We start from the raw sequence: 22,840 nt of genomic DNA, 5'->3' as shown, positions 1-22,840 counted from the left end.
CAGAAGGTCCTGTGAGCATTCCAGTTGAGATGAATTCTTGAGGACATTTACACTAAGTGAACAACCCCTGCTCTCCTTCAGAACTGTCATATGGATGTCTGTGTGCAGAACTAGAAAGATTATGGATCATCCAATAAACTCTTTAAATAGGAAGAAATAACCAAGCTGACTGAAGAAAATATCATAAACATGAAGAGAGACTGGAGAATCAAATCATTTTTTATAATGCTGGAGAACAAAAGATAAAGTATGACATTGTGGGGTGATATGAACTGGTGCCATGGAATGAATGAAAAATATGCTGGATGTCACTTTCAATGATTACACCAACTGGAATGACATCCCATATGAAAGTAATTAAGTTTATAATTTAATATTATAGATAGAGTGATCAATGCTAGTGCATTAAAAAAAACTAATGATGTTTTCCATTGTATTTCACATTAAAAAGATTAAATTTATCAATTTTTTTTCTCTTCTTCAGGCATCACGTGGGGGTAATAATTAACAATTTTTTTCTCTATTCAAGCATAAATAAAACTTAGTCATTTTAAGAAGTAATATTTCCCTCTCCAGTACAGCAGGTTAACAAAGTGGCAAGCAGCAATTAGCATTTTGTTCCAGACTGTCCTTAACAGGTTGTTTAATAATAATAATAATAATAATAATAATAATAATAAACTAAAGACCAACATTTTCCAGCTGTTTACGTTATAAAAATACCATTCGCTGAATGAACAAGCATTGAAGTAAATTGAACGTACCAGCAGTAATAGTGCCTTTAAGCACAATATTAATGACCTCATTAAAAAACATTTTGAACTTTAAACTTGCTCTTTAAAAAGTTTGCTTTAAGAAAAGGATGTTTAGAGAACTTTTCTAAATGATGGAACATTCATGTCAGATATTTTCATTTCCATAACTCTTGGAAATTGTTAGTTCTCATATGAAATCAGTGTCCATTATAAATTATGTATACCATGTGCATTGTATTCTATGCATTTCAGCAAAATTAGGTGTCAAGTTAAAAAAAAACATATAAGAGGAACATTCAAGAACAGCAGGAGTACAACACAGTCTGAGGTATAAGTTGCACCCTTCAAACACACTGTTGTGCAACACTGCATTATTTTAAGGCCCCACTCTTTAGAAAAATATCATTTGTGCAGTTTAGGCAACCAATTAACTGCTGCAGTCTACATACCGCCAGTCTCCCTCTGTAGGAGTTTGTCCTGAATTCCAAGCAGTATAGCCCCATCCAGACCCAAAGTCAGTACAGTACAGACTTCATTAATCTGCTCATTATCAGTTCTAGACCAAATGTTAAAAGCATTCCAGATAATATTGTTACAATGATGTACATAAGTATGTGACATGCAGACAAGCTGTTAAATACGGTCAAACCTCCTTAACCACGGATTTTTGATCCACGGATTCAAGCATCCATGGCTTGAAAATATTCCAAAAAAGTATAAGTTCCCAATAGCAAACCATGATTTTTCCATTTTATATAATAAGGGACACAATTTTACTATGCCATTGTATTTAATGGGACTCAAGCATACACAGATTTTGTTATTCATGGGGGGTTCCTGGAACCAAACCCCAGAGGATAACAAGGGCCCACTGTAATAAAATAATCCCAGTTTGAGCACCACATACACTTTATCCCTCATACCACCAAGAAAACAATGTCACAATAGGGGGTTTTAGCAAAAAAAAAAAAAAAAAAAAAAAAAGGGGGGGGACAACAAAATAATAAAACAATATATTTCATTTAAAAGAACATGGTGAAAAAACAGAGTGATGCTTTTGTTGCAAAATTACTAGTGCTGAAAAATGTGTAGCAGTTTACCAAACTTTTTATTTTGACTCTCATTTTAATACTCTCTAGTGTTTATAAACTTCTGAACACTTTTTTGGATCGTGCGTGTATCAGTGCATGTGCCCATGCACATGCGTAGCTCTGAACAAAAGTTGGAATTACTCAGATTTCTTGTGTTCTTCAGTAAGGGAAAGTGTTTTTCTTCTCTGGTGTAGCATATGAAAATACAGCTGAGGAAAGACTGAAAACCAAAACAGAATTATGTAAATAAAAGTGAAGGTTGTATGTATAGACAAAATTCAAACACATAGCCATATCAGTCTGGATCAGTATGAAAGAATATCTGTTAGCACCTTTGAGACTGAGAGAAAGAAGTTGGTAGCAGATGCTTTCATAGACTTAAGTCTCAAAGGTGCTACAAGATCCCCTTGCATTATGTATACACAGCTGTTAATATCATGTATTCTGTCTTTCACACAAGTATATCCATGTTGCCCAAGATATTTTGCTGTCTTATGCAAAACACAAGCTGCTGCTCCTCCCTCCCACTAAATTCTACAAACAAGGGCCTTGTTCCCACTATGGTTTAAACCGGATCGTGATTGCAAAGGAATCAGTTTAAACCACCATGGTTCCCAATTAATTCGAATCACTGGAGCGATTTGGAAAGGGGGGGGCATGGTTTTTACCCATTTAACTTGCGTCAAAAAGACGCTGGTAAAATGGGCTGCTTTTTGGGCTGAAACAATTTATTTAGGAATAAATAGATTCAGCCCTAGTAGGAACCAGGTGGATTTGAATCGGATTCAAATCCGCCCTGGTTCCAACTGGCAGCAGCTTCCCCGGCCTCCTGGCCATACCTCCATGCCTGCTCCGTCCTCCTGGCCTGCCTCTCTTCTTCCGCCCCAGCGTGCCGCAGTCCTCCCAGCCTGCCTCTCTCCTTCCACCCTGGCCTCTCCTCCTCCCCCGGTATGGCCAGGAAGGATGGAGGGAGACATGGCGGGGAGCCCGCGGCTATCACTTCCTGCACCGATTCTTGAAACCGGCGCAAACATAGTGGGAACCACTGTGTTTCCTGAACTGGTTTCAGGAATAGGTGCAGGAATTGATCAAGAGGTAAGTGGGAATAAGCCAAAGGTAACTGAACTGGTTATTGAAGATTGGTTCTACACAAGGAACACAACAGCACTATTATAATTGAAGTAGCAGGATAGATTGAGTCTGACGCACACAACCCTGTCCTGTCTGCTATCACCTTCAGCCCCCCAGCATCTGTCAACTGAAGCAACTACTTTATTTTGCCTAACGGTGAAGCTAGTCCTGAAGAAGCCAAACACATATTCTGGGCAGTTAGAATGGTATATAGAAAAGACACCAAAGTCACTACAGCTATTTAATTCCAGACTTAGCTTAAAGCAATTTTTTTCTGCATGCTTTCTTATTTTAAAGATTTAATGTACATCTTTTCCCCCCTTTCCCCTTCGTCCTTCTATATTTCAGTATGGCATGCTGTACATACAGCTGTCAAGAACACACAAAGGTCTGCTAAACTGATTGTTGCAAAGAGGTTTGGGGGAGAAAAATGCAATTTTTGACACATCTTATTCTACTGAAATACATGTTTGAGGCATGGACAGGCTTAGCCATAATCTAGCTACATTTACTGAAAGTCCTGTAAAAGGTTTTTCTTTGGGGGGGGGGGGGGGCGTATACTTTGTTTAACTATAGCGTTTGCTATTATATTAGTGTTTAAGGTGCCAGAAAATACTTCACATATTGGTAATATGGCATACTCTGAGAGGCCCTGCATTACCTTTCATTCATACAGAGTAATGTGTTGGGAATCATACTCTATCAAGGGCAACTGATACAGGCCTGCAACGTGAGTACCCAAAAACATAGGCAGTCATCCCCAAGAGCAGCTGGAATTGAACCATCATTAACAATGGCTAACACTGAGATACTACAGCTAATTTAAAATAAAACAAACAAATACTTTATACACACACAGCTCAGATTTCTTCATGAAACAATAGGAAGAGGCACAACTGCACAACTTGGCAATAGGAAGGGGCCAAAATTAAAATAGGTTAACTTCTTTGAGCCAGAGATAGGTTTTAATTAAATATTAATTAATTAATTTTTAATAAATATTATTTATATTAATGCCTCCTCATCTGCCTGACCCTCTCCTCAAGAGAAAGCCAAGCAGCGGAGGAGCATTGCAAGTGTTCACCCATCCTCATTCTCCACTTTGCCTTCTCCTCAGGAGAAGGCCAAGCAGCAGAGGAGCCTTGAAATCGTTCCACATTCTTGCAGATCACCCAAAATCCTTTAGCGGGATGCATGTGGCCCCCAGGCCATATGTTGTGCAGGCCTGAATTAGATAAAGGACATTTTCTATTAGTTGGTTCCTCCTATGAAAAAACTTTACTTTGGGAAGGCTCATGTACAAATACAGCAAAATACAGTGAAGACAAACAAAGGGCTTACCAGTATCACTATAAGCATAAGGAATCTGCTTCACCAAATTATTTTTTCTTGTGCCAGGAAAACTAGAAACATTACTTCACAATGTGAAGATGGTGTACTTCAGCTAGATTTAAATGGATGAGCAACTTATCTAAGGGCTTTTGCACATGTTGCAAATGTGTACATTTGCCATTCAGGGCTGATATTTTTGAGTTTTATTACATTCTTTTGCATTAGAAAAAATTAGATTTAAAGGATTTTTCATTATTATCATAGCAGTTGAACTTGCAAGCTAGGATTCAAAAACTTCTTGAGCCCCATGAACATGAAATATCAACAAAAGTTGAAACCAAGGGTCTATTTTTTATGCAATTTTCTTTCAAAACATGAAAGAAAAAAGAAACAATTATAACTAGCACCCTTCAAACAACCACATATTCTTCTATTTGTTCTTATCCCTTATTTTACCCACAGGTAAAGATAAAGAGAACTGAAAATACCACCAGGGCCTGGATAAGCCAGTGCACAACATTTGTAGGGCTGAAATAGAATTCAAAAAGGTCTTTTTGCCCCACTCCTTAGAAACACACAATCTGTCCATTTAGGTTTACTGCTAATTTTTCATTGCTAAAACTAGACCATTATTTTTAATGCAATCATGATCAAATATACAAAAAAATTGCAGGTAGGACACAAAACAGTTTGCAGGCATTCTAAATTTTAGACATGCTTGAATCACAAGGGCAGAAGGATTCAACTGAATAATATACTTACTTGGAATATAAGATATCATAGTCAGGATCAAGAATGTATAGTAGTCAAAGGAGAAATTGTATTTGTTAGGCAAACTAATGGAATATAAACCAGATTGCCTGACAAAGGGCAGAGCAGCATATATTGTGAGCAATTCTCCTGAAACTCCCATTGGATACAGTACGATGAACAATGTGTATCTACAAAACAAAATAAATGTATATATAAACATAAACACCGGATAACTGAATTAAGCACACAGCCCTAGTAACTGTTACTCAAAAGTCCAGTTGAATTAAATGGGATTTCCATTATATGAGATTAGGACTTGAACTTAATTTTGAATTCAATATTTTGAATAAAATGTTGTTGCGTCAAATGCCTTTCTGACTTATGGCAACCCTAAGGTGAAACTTTCATAATTTTCTTGGCAGAATTTGTTCAGAGAGGGTTTGCCGTTTCCTTCCTCAGATGCTGTGAGAGTGTGACTTTCTCAATATCACCCAATGGTTTCCATGGTTGAATGGGGATTTGAACCCTGGTTTCGCAGTGTCCCAGTTCAACATTCAAACCACTATACCATGCTGGCTCAATTAATCAATTTAATTAATACTGATGAATGGTATGAGTTGTCTTGTTTTGAATGATTAAAAGCCAAAGCTAAGTTTCACCAGACTAAAGGTTGTCCCTTGTCGCTGGTAATCCCCCTAATCACATCTACCCAGGAGTAAGTACCACTGAACTCACTGGGTCTTTTGACAAGAGATACATAAGATTACCTTGTAAGCTGAAATAGCCTGAACAATTATCTTGCTTTCTTTCAAGGACCTGCCAAAAAGCTTGCCAACATATCAAGTGACTTAGAAACAGCACACAGCACAATTCAATTTCAAATGTCACTGCTTTACAGTTTCTCTGTAAAAAATCTTCCTAAAAATCATTGTATTACAATAAGATATTTTTATTTTATTTTAAAATAAATTTTATTAATTAAAATAGGTACAAAACAAAACAAAGCAGAAGAAATACAATTACACAAAGACATAAATACAAACTAAACTAAGTCTACAAATACTAAATCTCTAAAATACTAAAAACACTTGCCATCCTTTAAACTGTATATTGCTGTATTCACTGTACTTTCTATTTTGAAAAACCTTTAACGCTAACTATAATATCACATATCATCCTTTTTCTTATTTAAAAGATTGACTTTCCTTTCAAATCTATTTAATTTCCCTTATAAGAGAATAATAAGATATTTTTAGATAATGGAAATTTGACAGAGAGCTGTACTTAAGTGTGTGGGTGTGTAAGAGTAAGCACATTACTTGAAAAATATTCAAGAAGCCAACAAAAGTTACTAACATACTGCAACTGAGCATTTTCTAACAAACCAATTAGAGGCCAAACTACTGTATATACTCATGTATAGGTCCAGAAATTTTAATCAAAAATTTTTCCCAAAAAATCTGAGTCAACTTATCCACGGGTCAATGTAAGTACTGTACCTTAACTCTCATAAAAATAGAAACCATCCCCTGGTGAAACGCAAGAGTATAATCTGTCCTGGAAGCACTAACCATCTTCTATTCTCTCATCCATTATTATTATTATTATTATTATTATTATTATTATTATTATTAACCTTCATTTATAAAGCGCTGTAAATTTACACAGCACTGTACATACAATCTTTTTAATTGGATGGTTCCCTGCCCTCAGAATCCATTCATTCTTCAGTGTGAATACAAACAGTTGTGCCTCCTAAAATTCTGTAAGTTCTTTGGTATTGTTTTCCTTTGCTTCATTCTTTAGATCCTTTGTTACATGACCATAAGTCTTACTCTTGACTTATCCACAGGTCATATCAAAATCCATCGTTTAGGCCCCCAAACCTGCTCTCAACTTATACATGAGATCAATTTATAGTCAAGTATATACGATATATCAAATATTAAACACGTAACTCATGGTGCATGAATTTTATAGTGTATACTGCAGTTGCTTGAGGGTGATTGCCTCTGCCAACACATACTGATGCTATTTGGCATAGGAGGGAAACCCATGGAACAGATCAAGAAGTTAAAACCTCCAGCCTGTGAAGCCTATCCTGATCAGATCCCAGCTATTATTTCTACAGTATTTGAAAAAAAGATTAATTAAAATTCCACATGAAACGAGACTCTGACTTCTCACTTTATAAGTGTGTATGTGCCTTCAAGTTGCCTATTGACCTATGGAATTTTATCAGAGTTGGTACTGCCAGGACGTTCCTTTGAAACACACCCTATCATCCAAGTATTAACCAGGGATGACCTTGCTTAGCTTCTCAGATCAGATGTGACCTGGTGCCTTTATAGGAACTGGGAAAATTGGACAGTGCTTTGGTGTAGGAGATAGCAAAATTCATTCAAGTGCATCTGATACTATAAGTGGTCCCTTCTGTAGGAGAGTATTAACAACTTCAATAATATAGGCGGGTTACAGACCGCCCATTTGGGGCGAGCTGTACCCGCCCCTTTCCCCGGTGTATCGGGGCCTCAGCTGCTAGAACAGCAGCCGCTGAGGCCCTGACCCGCCGCTTTTCAGGCTGCGGGGAAGCGGCAAAACGCCGCTTCCCCGCAGCCTGAAAAGGGGTGTCCTTGGGGCTTCAAGCCCCAAGGACACCCCGCAGCGGCGGGGAGAAGGAGAAAGGGGCCGCTTGGCCCCTTTCTCCCTTGCTTCGCTGGGCGCAGCTGTCTGAAGGCTGCACCCAGTGAGGCAAAGCGGCGCCGCAAACCAGGAAGGAGCTCAGAAACGGAGCTCCTTCCTGGTCCGCGGAAAGGGTGCACTAAGCGCCCTGGCGCGGACCGACGTCACATCCGTGCCGCCCCGTATAGAGGCGGCGCGGTTGTGACGTCGTCATGGCGGCCCCCATGTGAAAGGGGGGCTGCCATTTTTGTACGGACCCAGTCCGTACTAGGGTTAGGGGGGTTGGGAAGACCCGGCCCTCCCTAACCCTAGTACGGACTGACTCCGTACTTTAATGGCGGTGTGTAACCCGCCATATATAATTATTTCTGGTGCTGAGCTTCAGCCTATGAATCAAACGGTAGTTTGGTTTAGGTGTTTTGCATTTGTTAATACTACCTTTCCTTACTAGCAAACGACTGATTTTACTAGGAACAATATTCTCTTTCAGATGTAGTTTCTCATGAACTGATTAAGTTTAATGTCTTTACCTGGCCCATTTAATGAGGTAAGGGAGATGGTTTAATAAGCTGAATGTATAAAAGGAGTAACGGATAATCTCTGTGATTGTCCAGCCAACGACAAAGAGGAGAACACTGTCTTCACTTTGCACCTGTATGAGAAAAATGAAGTTGCTGAAAATTTCAAAATCAATAATCACTTGTTAAAGATGCAAGTCCATGCTTATACCCTCCATCCCCAAGCAGGTGCGATACATGTCATAGACCTGGGCAGATGGAGGCCATAGGTCAGTGGTCATTCCAAATAATCTCAGTATGAGCACACACAGCCAGACAACTTTCCCCCTTTTAAAAAACATACTAAGTTCTTCTCTAGTTGTGAATGATTAAAAAAAAAAACGGTTACAAGATTGCATTTAAATAAAGGTATAAAATAAGAATGACAATCCCTGTAAATGATAACCCCTGAATGTTTGTTTGTTTGTTCATTCGTTCTATTAATTTTATTTCTATGCCATCTTTCTCCCGGAAAGGGACCCAAGGCAGCTCACAGATAAAATAGTTTAAAACTTTACAACAAAAAATTAATAACAATTAAAATCATATAGCTAAAAACAGTATAAAATTATATAAAACATACAAAAGTTAAAAAATATAATTAGAGTACACACCCAATCTAAAAGCCTCCCTGACAAGATTACATATTAAAATATATTGTGAAGAAATCCTCTTCAATTCACATGCCCCAAGAAGTTGATCTTAGTTAATATGACAATAGTTTAAGGAAGTGCTTGTGTCCAGATTGCCTGCTATGAATACAGTCATCCCACCGGATTCGCTGACTTCCCGTTCACGGTTTTGAATTTCTACAGAAGGGAAGCCAGAGGGACAAAATGGTGTGTGCATCCATTAAAAACAACGGGGCTCTAATATTTATGGGTTTTCCGATTTGCGGGGTGGTGGTGGTGGTGGAGGTGTTCAGAACAGATCCCTCATGAATCAGAAGGGTCAACTGTACTTTGCTTGAAGAACATTCCCTATAACTGACATTCCAAGGAATCCTTTTACTCTTGCATTTTCCGGTAGCCGAGGTAAATGTTAAAGGACCCAACACTGGGAGCAGAGGCTAATCATACGGACTTTCTCCCACAATGTTCTTGCAGGGATGCTAATTCAATGGTCAGTTCCTATCGGACTGGCCTGTTCATATGCCATGGGATCAAGGCTATGTGCACCTGGAGTGGGGATCACAAGGCCCTTTCGAAGCTTTTGAACTACAACAAGAGGCAACAGCCATTACCAGCATAGCTAATGGTGAATGTTGGGAAATACAGTTGAGCTACATCTGGAGGTCCACACAATTCCCACTCCATTTTTAGAATTAAATGCAACATGAATTCTGCACAGTAATAAATAATAAAAGCTTTATATACCGCTCTTCCAGCATGATCAAAGCGGTTTACAACATATCAAATAGCATTACAAATCTAATATAATTCGTATAAAACATTTTAAAACATCATAAGAAACAATCTTAAATATCTTAATCGCAGGTCAAACATCTTGAGGTAACTTCTGGTAAGGGATGATTCCTCTAAAAAGAGTCAGGAAGGTATGCAAGACGGAAGAAATAGGTTTTCAGCGATTTCCTAAAAACATTTAAAGTAGGACTAAGTCGGATCTCTTCCGGAAGTTTATTCCAACACATCGGAGCTACCGCTGTAAATGTCCTTTGGTGAGTTGTTTCCAGTCTCACCTTGGGGTACTCAAGTATGTACTTCCCTGATGTTCTGAGAGTGCAGGGCGGATTGTGTAGGGAGAGGCGTTCCCTCAAGTAACTTGGGACCAAGCCATATAGGGCTTTATAGGTAATAACCAACACTTTGTATTGAGCCCGGAAGCTAATTGGCAGCCAGTGAAGAGATTTTAATACAGGTGTTATGTGGCCCGACCCTGAAATTCTGGCGACCAATCTGGCTGCAGCATTTTGAACTAGTTGAAGCTTCCAAACCTGGTACAAAGGTAGCCCCATGTAGAGCGCATTGCAGAAATCTAAGCGAGAGGTTACCAGTGCGTGTACTACTGTTTCAAGATCCTTTCCCACAAAGTTTCCCCTTGTCAATCCATGATCCAGGAACCTTTAAAGAACATTCAGATCCAGGCATTTAATAATACATAAAACAACACACAAAGAAATGTCTGTGTCTGGACTCCATGATACAAGAAGGATGTTGGCAAGCTGGCGCATGTCCAGAGGAGGATGACCAAAATGGAGAGAGGCCTGGAAACTGTGCCTATGAAAAATGGCCTAGAGAGCTGGGTATGTTTCCCATGAGGTAATGATAGTCATGTTTAAATGTTTGAAGGGATGTCATATTGAAGAAGGAGCAAATTTGTTTTCTGCTGCTCTAGAGACTAGGATATGAAGCAATGGATTCAAACTACAGGAAAAGAAATTCCACTTCAACATTACGAAGAGCTTCCTGACAGTAAGAGATGGCCATCTGTTGAGTTTTGATTGTGTATGGCAAGGGTTAGACCGGACAGCCTTTGTGGTCTCAGTGATTTTGCTTCCATTTTTCACAGACTGGCTGTTCAAAATTTTACAGACTTGGTCTAAATGTCAGTACACAGCCTGTGTAACTTTTTAGAACCGTTGCTGATGCTTCTGGACATCTGTCTGTTGGTTCTGAGACAGTGGTTTGTAATCATGTGACTTCAGTGCCATGGAGTCCCCAACAGTGCTGCTCTTCAACAATATGAAAAAGACAGAAGACTCAAATGGAAAACAAAGGATGGCTGTGGTTGCAAGATGACACAGAGATGTCCCACGAAAGTAAAGGAACCACAGCAATTCCATACATTGTGTGAAAGCACACTTGTTTTAGGTATTACTGCATGTGAACTTTCACTTTCTTTCTCTTGCTATTACACACATACACGCGCACATACATATATACACACATGGAGCATCAAATATAAAGCTGGTTCAGAAAAATCAATGCTAGCCAGCTCAGATGACAAGGCTGTAACTATGTTTCAGTTCTCAGCCTGCAAAAATAGACTCATTATATAACAAGATAGATGTATGGCAGAATATTACCAATTTTGCCTTATGAACAAATATTTGACACTGCTTTTTCATTTGAATTTCCAGCTATTAACTTTTATTCTGCAATCTAGTCCCAAATGGCATTCATATTTTGAGCATCCTAATTTAGTAGAACAATTCTGAATTGTTCTTGAATTAATGAATTCTAATCCTTACACTACTACAGCTATATAGTATATTTGATGAAGCTGAAAAGAATACCAAATCATTGTGCCGGGGGGGGGGGGGGAGAGAATCCCAATACTGATATAAGGGAAGCCTATATCGAATGAACATGATGATGCTTAACTGCATAAATTAAATATGCTGTTTTCAGTGTTGCATAAGGTTTTAAAAACCTGAATAGTAAGCAGAAGGGTTTAAGTGTGTGCTCTGCTAATAAAAATCACCATCTTTGAGATGCAGTCTGTGACAGGGGAAAAAACGCTACTATAGTCTCTTTAACCTCCTCTCAGTCCTGATTCAGTATGCACTCCCTGATTTTTTTTCCTATTAATTTTTTGAAAAGAAAAGCACACACTCTTGGCATCAAGTATACAGTACTTCGGCCCTTATCACACATCAGTTTTGTAAAAATCATATATAACATAGGATTTAGTGACACCTACTGGCCATTTCAAAAGTATTTATTTATATATTCAGTTTAGCAATTTTCTGTTGAGAAAAAAACAACAGAGTTTTAGACAGTCTACTGCTTGGAAAACTGCGTACAATATTAATAGAAACTACAGCTGTTAAGACTTTACCAGGACTCTTGGTAAAGGTGTTAAATTATCAATGCTATTAGACTGACAAGTAACTTACCACTTAAAATGAAACATAACCATCTCCCCACAAGCAGATAACTTTCTATCTATAGCTGACAAGAAGAATGCTTTCTTTCACAGATGACCCACCATCAAGAGAAAATCTTGTAATTACAGAAGACAATACTAAAGAACAAGTGATAATTCCATCAGAATGCAGAAAGATGAGAAAGCCTGCCGTGTACATGTTCACATTTTGATTAAACATTTGACAGCACAACAATGTCTAAAACAAACTGTTCTTTAGAAGGCTGACATCACACCAATATACAGAGGAAGACAGACACATCGGCATGTGTATGTACTGTACATACAGTGGTCCCTTTATATTGGCAGACTGGCGATCAGTGGATTTGATTGTCTGTGTACTGGCACTCCCCATATTATTCAATGGTGGCGCATGCATACACACATGCTGATGTGTCTGCATATACATTACCACCACTGAATAATAAGGGCATGACTTTTCATGTTTTTTGCCATCTGTGCAAGGACCCAAAACTGAATCCATGCAGATGGGAAGAGTCCACTGTACTTACATAACCGAAGCAATGACCAAGGCTCTCAGACAACAAAAGGCAATCTTGCCGACTTAAAAATTACCAATACATTAATTTGTTAAAGGTAAAGGTAGTCCCTTGACATGAACGTCTAGTCAAAACCAACTGTAGGGGGCAGTGCTCATCTCTCTTACTAAGCTGAAGAGCCAGCATTGTCTGAAGATAACTCCAGTGGCCATGTGGCCAGCATGACTGCACCGAACACTGTTACCTTCCCACCAAAGTGGTACCTATTTATCTACTTGCATTTGCATGCTTTCAAACTGCTGGGTTGCCAGAACCTGGGACTAGTAACAGGAGCTCACCTCATCATGCAGCACTGGGGCCTTGAACTGCCAACCTCCCAATCTTACAATTGTTAGAATTGGCGTCTTAACCACTAAGTCACTGCATCCCTCACATTAATTTGTTACTGATCTTTAAAAACAAAGGTGGACTGCTTTCAACAGGCATGGTAGGACGTGCTGGCTGTATTAGGATCCCATCAACAGAATCTCCCCCCCCTCCCCGCTTGCCAATACTGATTTAGGGGGAAATGAAGAGACACGGTGGCTCAACAGTTAAGATGTTGGCTCTGAAAACTGCAAGGTTGGCAGGTTGACAGTTCAAGACCCAAGTGCTGTGTGACCGAGTAAGCTCCCATCACTAGTCACAGCTTCTGCCAACCTAGCAGTTCGAAAGCGTGTAAAAAGTGCAAGTAGATAAATATGTACCACTTCAGTAGGAAAGTAATAGCGTTCTGTGCAGTCATGCTGGCCACATGACCACGGAGCTGTCTTTGACAACACTGGCTCCCTCGACTTACTAATGAAGATGAACACCACCCCCTATAGTTGGACACGACTAGACAATCTTGTCAAGGGAATGTCTTTACCTTTTACCAAAGTAATGCAGGCAAGATTACTTGCTATTTTGAGAGCTTTATTCACTAATTTGTTTTTGTTTTGCCACCAGCTCTACTTTCTCCTTCACTACACAAAGGCAGGAGAGCAATATTCAATCTGAAGTTTTGGAGACCTGTTCTCAGTTAAGGAAATTTCAGAAGTCAAGAAGCAGCCAGGCTACAACATGCTAACAACCTAGGAAGAAGAGCAAGCACAATCTTCAGACACTACTGAGCTACCTCATGCAATTAAACGTTAGGCACTACACTTCAGGAAGTCATAAGAGAAGGCATATTATGAGTAACATTGACATCTGAGATACTAAATCAGGTAAGGATTTGATTAGACTGACCAAAATTTATGAAAGACAATTTTTTCTTCTTCAAGAATTAGTTAGTTCCATGAAAAATCCAAACAAAGAGATTATTAAGAATTTCTAATTCAAGAATCTGAAAGTATATGAAATGTTTTGACTCAAGAGACCAAACACACTACTCATGCATCCACATGTCAGGTCTTACAAAATCCATAATACCTGAATTTCTTCAAGGAGTCAGGCATGTACACACCACTTCAGAAAAAAGGGAGGGGGAAAAAAAACAACTTTCATAACAATTCAGGTTATGTTCATCTTTCATAGAAAAAATAACTGTATTTACATTTATTGATAAATTATTTATCAGAACTTCGCCCCTTCACCTATCTCCCAGTGCAAAATAAATATCACATCTGCAACCCTAATTTTTGCAACCTGATGCTATGCAGTCCAGTTCTTGCTAGTTTTATTGCTCAGGTGTTGAAAAGATCTTCTGACTCACATTTTAGCTATAGTAATATGAGAATAATGAATTCCAGGTGTATATACCAGACTGAATCTCGGGAGAAATGGGTAATATAATTTATCATTCATATACTGCACATCTAGCCAGATTCAATCCCACATAATGCTTCTTTCCACACAAAGGATGTTTGCCCAAGGAACTCTTCCCCTCTACAGAATAGAACTGGTAAGGAAATACCATACAGGGGTAATAAGGTTTAGTCCCTCATAAATGTGAATTCAGAACTGATGTCACATAAATAACTCATGCAGAGATGTCAACATAGAACATACATTGTGGACCCAGTATAGAAGGACAAGAGATATCCAAAGAGTCCAAAGATTTAAACAAGAAGTGGTCACTCCTTTTCTTTTAACTTACCTCTTTTACACTATGGGTTACAGCCCAAGTCAGAAAAACTCTTGACATCACCTGGAAAGTAGTCAGTACAACAGAGGAAGGAACAATCCCTGTAAAGACAATTTAGGATTGATAAATATCCTTTGGTTGAGTGCCTTATAAAAGTTCTATTGTGTTTTATAGAAATATGATCTGGAAATGACTAAGAGAGGGACAGTCTTCTGACAACAAAACTGGGGAAAGAAATGGGAGCATACAAACCAGAGGCTGGCTGCATTTTGGTTCTAACACTACATCATAGTTTAGTCACTTTAGTGATACATGCAAACAAAACCAAAGTAAGCAATGAAACTGAAGAATACAGGACTAGTTTTCCTCCTGAATATCAGATGCTGGGGACAAACAAGAGATTGCTTCTTCCAATATGCCCCAGATGTATATGGTTACTGATGCTGATGCCAAGTACTGGCCAAAACAACCTGGTTTGACCCATCAAGGCAATTCCTATGTCCTTATAAAAACTGGTTTGTCAAATGCCCCCCTTTAAGCTCAAGAACCCAGCCTAGTTTTCTGAAATTGCACTTCCCTCAGAAAGTAAATAGCAAATCTGGATGGGTGATTACTGAATATTCAACTTGCAATGACTGATTTTGACAAGAGCAGAATTGCTGGATGTATTTTACATTAAGTGCCTCATATACTGGATATAATTATAGGCAGAAACTGTTTGTGGAGTTGCTATTCCAGCTCAAAACACATTCATTACAGCAGATAAATACACCAATCAATGTCAGCCTATGACACAAATAGACTTTATTTGTGCTTTGTTTATGGTTAATCATTCAGCAAAAGCTCCAATATCCTCCAAAGTGTACTTAGCTGTCATAGTCAGGAATAAGTATTATAAAACAAACCATGCAAATTGATTTTTGGATTATATATTACCAGATCACTTATTTGATCCTTTGGTGATCATAGTTTGGAATTCCACTAGTCAAACAACAAATTCAAAGGCTTACCTATTGCACAGTGCAGGATCTAAAACAAAAAGAGCATTTAAATCAATAACTTAATAATAACAACTTATTTGGCTTTATTATTATAGCAATCTGTTTTATGATCAAGGACAATGGTAAGTACTGCTACTGGACATTTGTCACATGTGTCCATTTCATCTTTTCAGTAGCCATGTTTCTAACCTACATTTTTGTTTCACTATGCATTCAGGAGGAAACATTGTCAGAGGAAGATATTCTTAATCCATCCAAACCTTCTTAGATATCAATTGGATTCTCAAAAATTAATACTTCCCTGGAATAGTCCCCTAAACAAAATTTTTAAAAAATGGAGCAGAATTTTAGCTTTCCAAACTAAAACAGTCTCTCCAGTGAGACCATCAATTGAGAGAGAAATGAAGAAGAGAACTAGGCCAAGGCTTGTGTGTGTGTATTGCACTTCTGTGATTTTACTTGGAGGTGTAAATGATTACAGCTACAAGGTGAGATAAGATCTCATCTTCACATAATGGTGGGAGCTCACAGCTTAATAGTTCACTTCTTCCCAAAGTAGCAAGAAGTGGGATAGGAATTATGTATGAATCTACAATTCAATTTTTTATTTTAAAAAAAGGTAATGTAAAATAACTAAACCTGTATCTTGCTCTGAATGGACAATCACTGAAGGAGTTCAGGAAGCAAATGAATGTAAAAATATTTTTAAAGTAAATAATGCTTAGATGGGCACCCACCCCATATCACACATACCTCAAGCAAAGCTGCAGTTTGGAAGAATTTCAGAGGCTTTTCTATTGAATAGTATAGATTGTGGTAACTACCCTTGGCGAGATATGCTCTGACTAAACCAACAGCTATAACAAGCCAACTAGGAAAAAAGAGAGAGAGATAGTGAGATATTTTGTTAGTCAATTTGGTGCAGTATCTCCTAGCTCACTGCCTTACTGCACGAGAAAACAAAGTAGGAGTGGAGCAGCAGAGTAGTGGCTTTCCCCATGCCTTACCACACGTCTGCGTATCGCTTCAATTCTCTTCCTGCAGGAGACCATAATAAAAGCACATGTTTTTTCTAATGGAAAAAAATCACTTCAACAAAAAACATGCTTTGATGACCATCTCCCGCGGGAAGAGAACTTAAGTGTTACAAAGTCATGCGGTAAGGCATGGAGAAAGCTGGGTTTACCCCTGATTATTTTCTAGTGCAATAAGGCTCTAGACACAATGAATTTGGTGAACACTAAGATGGAAGGATAAATGCATTAACACTGACTTTGTTGGCAGGCTAACCACCATAAAGTAATACATATGTAAATTTATTATTAGATGAAAGGTATAATACTATTAGTAGCCAGAGGTTTGTTTTGGAAACAACCACATCAAACAATCAAACTTGCATTGGCTAAAAAGAAACTATTCAACAATACTTTAGTAAAGCTAAACAGCACACATGAACAAGACAGATTATAAATCCTTCAAGCTTTGATCAGTAATGTCTTCTTCTTCCTTGAATGCAGAGACATCTAGTGATGTCCAACAATAATGCAGCAGATTAGTCTATGCAGACTACAATGTGTACAAAATATAGAAAAAGTGGTTTATATAACCAGTTCAATTGTGTTAGGGCTAGGTTGTAATGCTACAACACTGAACACATCCAGATACAGAGCATGAACTTTTATAGGATAAGTCAAGGAGTTGCCTCACCCAACACTAATGATTTTAACATGGGAAGATTTGTCTGAAATAAGTGGATGGAGAGTGATGGGGTGGTAGTTTGTAGATTTCATTAAAAGTCACTCTACCTATTCTTCCAAAATCTTAATATTAACAACATAGCAACAATTCATTAGTTTCATCCTTTTCCTGTTATCTCTAACTCCATGGTCCCCAAACTTTTTCAGGCTGGCCCCCCCCTTTCCTTTTGGGTGACAACCCTAGCGCCCCCATGCCTATTTATTGATATAAACTGTTCTTATGCAAATTCAAAATAACCAATTTAGGGCAATAAAGTTAAACAAGTGTATGTATTTCACAAATAAAACTAAACTTTGTAAAACAATTCATTTAATATCAGTTTGAAAGAAAATATGTCTCATCTGTAAAACACTATCTTCAACTTTTAATGGGACAGATATACTTGGTGCAGGGATATTCATTTTTAAACATCAGGCTGGAAAGCACTAAGAAGTATCAGATCCCCATGTTTGTTAATTTTCAGCTTGTTTCTTTGCTTGGAAAGTAGCTGGGTGACTGCACTGAAGCCTTGTTATACTAAGTAATATGTTGGGAAGAAAATAAAGTATACACTGGTGCCTCGGGATACGAAATGATCGGGTTACGAAATTTCCGGGATACGAAAAAGTTGGATTGGCAAAAACTGTTTCGGGTTACGAAATATTTTTCGGGTTACAAAATTCATTTCAGCGCGAAATTCAAATGCTGCAAAGTGCAGCTATAGGCTTTCCAGTGCTAACGGAAAAGTGTTTCGGGTTACGAAATTTTCGGGTTACGAAAGGAATGACGGAACGAATTAATTTCGTAACCCGAGGTACCAGTGTATTTTGACTTTGTTATACAGTTCAAGGTAGTGGGCAGAATGTTTGGGTTTGTTGTAACCAAAAATCTTGGTAAGATTTTTTCAGAATTTGACCTCAACTCAATGTTATTATGGAGAGTTTCCTGCCCTATTCGTTTACTCATTGTTATCTAGGAATGATCATCCAGACTGGTATTGTATGCAAAAAAAGAGAAAAAATAAAAAAAATAAAAAGATCCTGAAATCTCTCAAACATGTCTTTGTGCAGGCCATCCAGGTGTTCACAATAAATTACAAGGACATCCTCTCATATGCACTTAGAATCACTGAGTTGGAAGAGCCCACAACAGCCATCCAGCATGTGCTTTATAGATGTTTGCAATGTGGTCCCTAGCGGCTCTTCCTTTCCTGAACCCCACCTCCAGGATTCGTCTCTTCATATATAATTGGAGTCTAGGCTGCAGAATGTTAAGCATATTTTTGCTTGTGTGGGAAATTAATATTATGGTCCTACAGTTGCTGCAGTGTTTTGTGTCCCCTTTTTAAATAATTCTATCTACCACAAAGGTAAAACTTTTTCATTGGGACATTTGGCAGATTTACTATACAGCATCTAGTTTTTTCAGATGTAATAGTACAAAGGCGTTGTTAAAAACTCAATGTTCTTTGTCTAAAGAAAGGGCCAGGAAGCTTCACACAGGGCAGAAACTAGCTGGATCTCAATGGAAGTTACTATTTTGTTGGAGTTGAAATTTCATTGTCTGCCTTTTATCATTGTCTCGCAGTCCCCATGCGGCCAAAGAGGAGAGTGGCTTCTGCCTGCTCTGATATCCCTCAGGTCATCTTAATTGACAACAAAAACATTTTGACAAAATGTAGGCCTCGCATGACTGTAACATCATCATTCCCCTCCTCCTGTAAGATTTTTTAATATCTCTGCTTGAAGAAGGCAGTGGAGCTTTGAAACCTTGCATTATTTATTTCATGCATTTTTGGTTGGGCCAATCAAAGTATTGCTGTTTTGTTGTTGCACTTTGCTGCATGGCCAACATGGCTGCTCCTGAATGTTTTCTGGGAATGGAGTGTTTTTGCTGGGGGACAGGGAGCTTACCGTATATGTATATACTTGTCTACAAGTCAAAAAATGTATGCCCAAAATTTGGCCCCCAAATCCTAGGTCGACTTATATATGGGTCAATACAGTAATACTGCTCAGAAGGGTCCTATAAGTGCCCCCAATGCCCCATTCTCCCTATATCAGCAGCCACTAACCAGGCAAGAGAGAGACTGTATGCATATATGTGTGTGTCCCTGCTTCGCCAGGGAGATCCTTGCAAAGAGAAAGAGAATGTATGTGTGAGTGTATGAGGTGATTGGTCCGTTGCTGATGTCCTTGCTTTGTCCTTTACATCCTTTGTTACATGCCCCTAAATTGTAATCCCAACTTGTCTGCAGGTCACATCAAAATCTATAATTTTGGCTCCAAAACCTGGTGTTGACTTATACATGAATATATACGGCAGTTAAGTTTTGGTATTCAAAGCAAACTCCCAAGCTTAAAAGTCTGTAGCTGTATACACTGGTCCCCCGGGTTACGAAATACCCAGGTTACGAAATTTTCGGGATACGAATAAATCCCATAGGGATTTATTGTTTCGGCTTACGAAGGTTTTTTCGGGTTACGAAAAAACCTCTGCGCTGTTTCAAATGGAGCCGCGGCGCAGCCGCGGCTTTTTCCCCATTAGCGCCTATGGGCTATTCGGCTTACGAAGTATCCCGGGTTACGAAAGCGGCGGCGGAACGAATTAATTTCGTAACCCGGGGTACCAGTGTAATGTCTTTTACATCTGGTTTTGGGGTCTGGAAAAAAACCCAAAAAACCTAGATCCCACAAGACTGAAATACTCCCACCATACTCAACATATTGTTGTTGTGTGTGTTCAAGTCATTTCTGACTTATGGTGACCTTGAGATGAACCTAACACAAGGTTTTCTGGGGCTGAGAGAATGTGACTCACTCAAAGCCACCCACTGGGTTTCCATGGCCGAGAGGGGAATCAAACCCTGGTCTCCAGAATTGTAGTACAATGAACAAACCACTGCACCATGCAGGCTCTTGCTACACTTTACATACACTGCTTTTAAAATAGAGGGATTTACTATGAACTTACTGGGCCACAAGCTATAACCAAGCTGAGTAGAGATCTAACACTGCCATATAAGTGGGGGAAATCATGGCTCATATGCAATGCGATTGCATGTATTTTTGCTTTGGCATTCTCACGCATCCAAAGAAAGGAGTTTAACAAATCCTTCTTCCACTTTGTCAGAGTTCCTGTTCCCTTGCTTTTTCACCTGCACTTTGCATTGACTTAAACAGAAAAAAAAACATGTTAAAGAATCTAACAAGAACAGGCCTCATAAATGCCCCAAATTCGTCACACTATGGTTCTGCAGTGATCTGTAGCATACTTTTGACTACACTAGCTGGTCTGTACATGTTTAGAAATAATATAAGCAAGGGGGAAAAACTGGATTGCCAAGATATGGCTGCCAAATGATGCCAAATGATAATGCACTGCATGTGGGAGGACAATTCAGAAACCAGTTCAGGCACACTTCATAGGTGCTATCAAATGCTACTTACCACAGGCAGCAGAAGGCTCTCTAGTGCACCTACCTTAATAACACAGAGGTTTGTGATGTGCCTACAGAGACAAGCTAAATTCTCATTATCATCATCTTTGGTATTGCTCTTCAGTATTGCAGTGTAGTGGTTTGAGAGTTGGACTACAACTCTGGAGACCAGGGTTCAAATCCGTGCTGGAGTATAAAAGCCCACTGGGTGACTTTGAGCAAGTCACACTCTCTCAGCCTCAGAGGAAGGTAATGGCAAACCCTCTCTGAAGAAACGTCCCATGAAAACCCTAGGATAACCTTAGGGTTGCTGTAAGTAAAAAAATGATGTGAACAAATTCTGCCCAGAAAATCCCATGCCAGGTTTGCCTTAGGTCAAAAACTTAAAGGCACACTATAACAGGAGAGCCAGCTTGGTGTAGGAGTCTGAGCATCTCTGGAGACAAGGGTTCGAATCCCTGCTTGGCCACAGAAACCCACTGGGTGATCCTGGACAAGCCACTCTCTCAGCCTCAGAGGATGGCCGGGACAAGCCCCCCTGAAGAAACTTGACAAGAAGAAAACCCCGGGACAGGTTCACCGCCTGGGGGGCGACATGAGTCAGAAAGGACTTGAAGGCACACAACAACAAAAGCAGCAGCAACACTGCAAGGAAGAAAGATGGGGAAGAGGGAAGGCTCACAGAGGCTTTCTAGCCAGGATGACCAGACGTCCTCCTTTTCCAGGACATATCTTACACTTCAACCTTCTGCCCAAGAGGAATCCCAAAATGCTCTCCATTTTGAGACTGGCAAAAAGCATGAATTTACATTTCTAGGGGTCTATTTAGGTTTTAGTGTGTTATGTCCTACATTTTCCCCAAATGCCCTCCATTTTGAGTCTGACTAAGAACCATGGGTTTACATTTCTAGGAGTGTTTTTAGCTTTCATTGGGTAATGCTGAGTTGGAAGAGACCACTTGGGCCATCCAGTCCAACCCCATTCTGCCATGCAGGAACTCTCAATCAAAACATCCCCATTGACAGATGGCCATCCAGCCTCTGCTTAAAGTCCTCTAAGGAAGGAGACTCCACTACACTCCAAGGGAGTGTGTTCCACTGTCGAACAGCCCTTACTGCAGGAAGTTCTTCCTAATGTTGAGGTGGAATCTCTTTTCCTGTAGCTTGCATCCATTGCTCCGGGTCCTAATCTCTGGAGCAGCAGAAAACAAGCTTATTCCCTCCTCAATGTGACATCCCTTCAAATACTTAAACAGGGCTCTCATATCACCTCTTAACCTTCTCTTCCTCTTCTATGAGCCGTTTCTAGCTTTCATGCTGTCAGGTCCCCCACCTTCTTCCCTGGAATGCCCTCCATCCTGAGCCTGAGAACCAGGGCTTCCTTCCCACTTCCAGGAGCTGCTCCTGGCTCTCCTGGGAGTCAGGATGATGTCCTCCATATGATCCCCTTCACTGGGCCTTGCGTCCTCCTCCTCCATCCCGAGGGCCCTTCCTCTCCATGCCTCCCCGCCCTCTTCCCGAGAGGCCCCCAAATAAAGAGGCCCAAGAGGCTGCTCCTTCTGGGGTTGCAAGGCCTGCTTCTCTGGCGGGCCCAGAATGGAGGCCAAGCCCTTCCCTCGCCCGCTGCTCACCCGGCCGTCATGACCACGTTGTAAAGGACCAGGTAGGCCGTGGCCAAGGGGCCCTGGCTCTTCCGACGCCGGGAAGAGGAGGACGAGGAGGCCTGCTGCTGCTGCTGCTGCTGGCCGCCAGTGCCATTATCCGCCCGGCGGCTGCTAGTGGAGGAGCTGGAGCTGGAGGCCGCCATGGCTATGGCTGGCTGCTGCTCAGAACCCACGCAGGCCTCCTCCTCCTCCTCCCAGTCCCCT

The 22,840-nt window shown here is 39.8% G+C and overlaps 1 protein-coding gene across 1 annotated transcript; it reads right to left on the bottom strand.

Annotated features, from left to right (window-relative positions):
- Positions 1 to 198: 198 nt before the first annotated feature.
- On the bottom strand, positions 199 to 22,840 carry HACD2 (3-hydroxyacyl-CoA dehydratase 2). The gene is made up of 7 exons (XM_042468577.1): positions 22,604 to 22,840; positions 16,551 to 16,668; positions 15,807 to 15,825; positions 14,809 to 14,897; positions 8,275 to 8,396; positions 5,072 to 5,250; positions 199 to 2,066 (listed from the first exon to the last, which is right to left on the bottom strand). Exons 1-7 carry the CDS (start codon positions 22,777 to 22,779, stop codon positions 1,984 to 1,986), a joined length of 786 nt encoding a protein of 261 aa, XP_042324511.1. The 5' UTR covers positions 22,780 to 22,840; the 3' UTR covers positions 199 to 1,983.

This window comes from Sceloporus undulatus, chromosome 1, assembly GCF_019175285.1.
Source record: "Sceloporus undulatus isolate JIND9_A2432 ecotype Alabama chromosome 1, SceUnd_v1.1, whole genome shotgun sequence".
Classification (NCBI taxonomy): domain Eukaryota; kingdom Metazoa; phylum Chordata; class Lepidosauria; order Squamata; family Phrynosomatidae; genus Sceloporus; species Sceloporus undulatus.
This window is presented reverse-complemented; position numbering and strand designations above follow the sequence as displayed.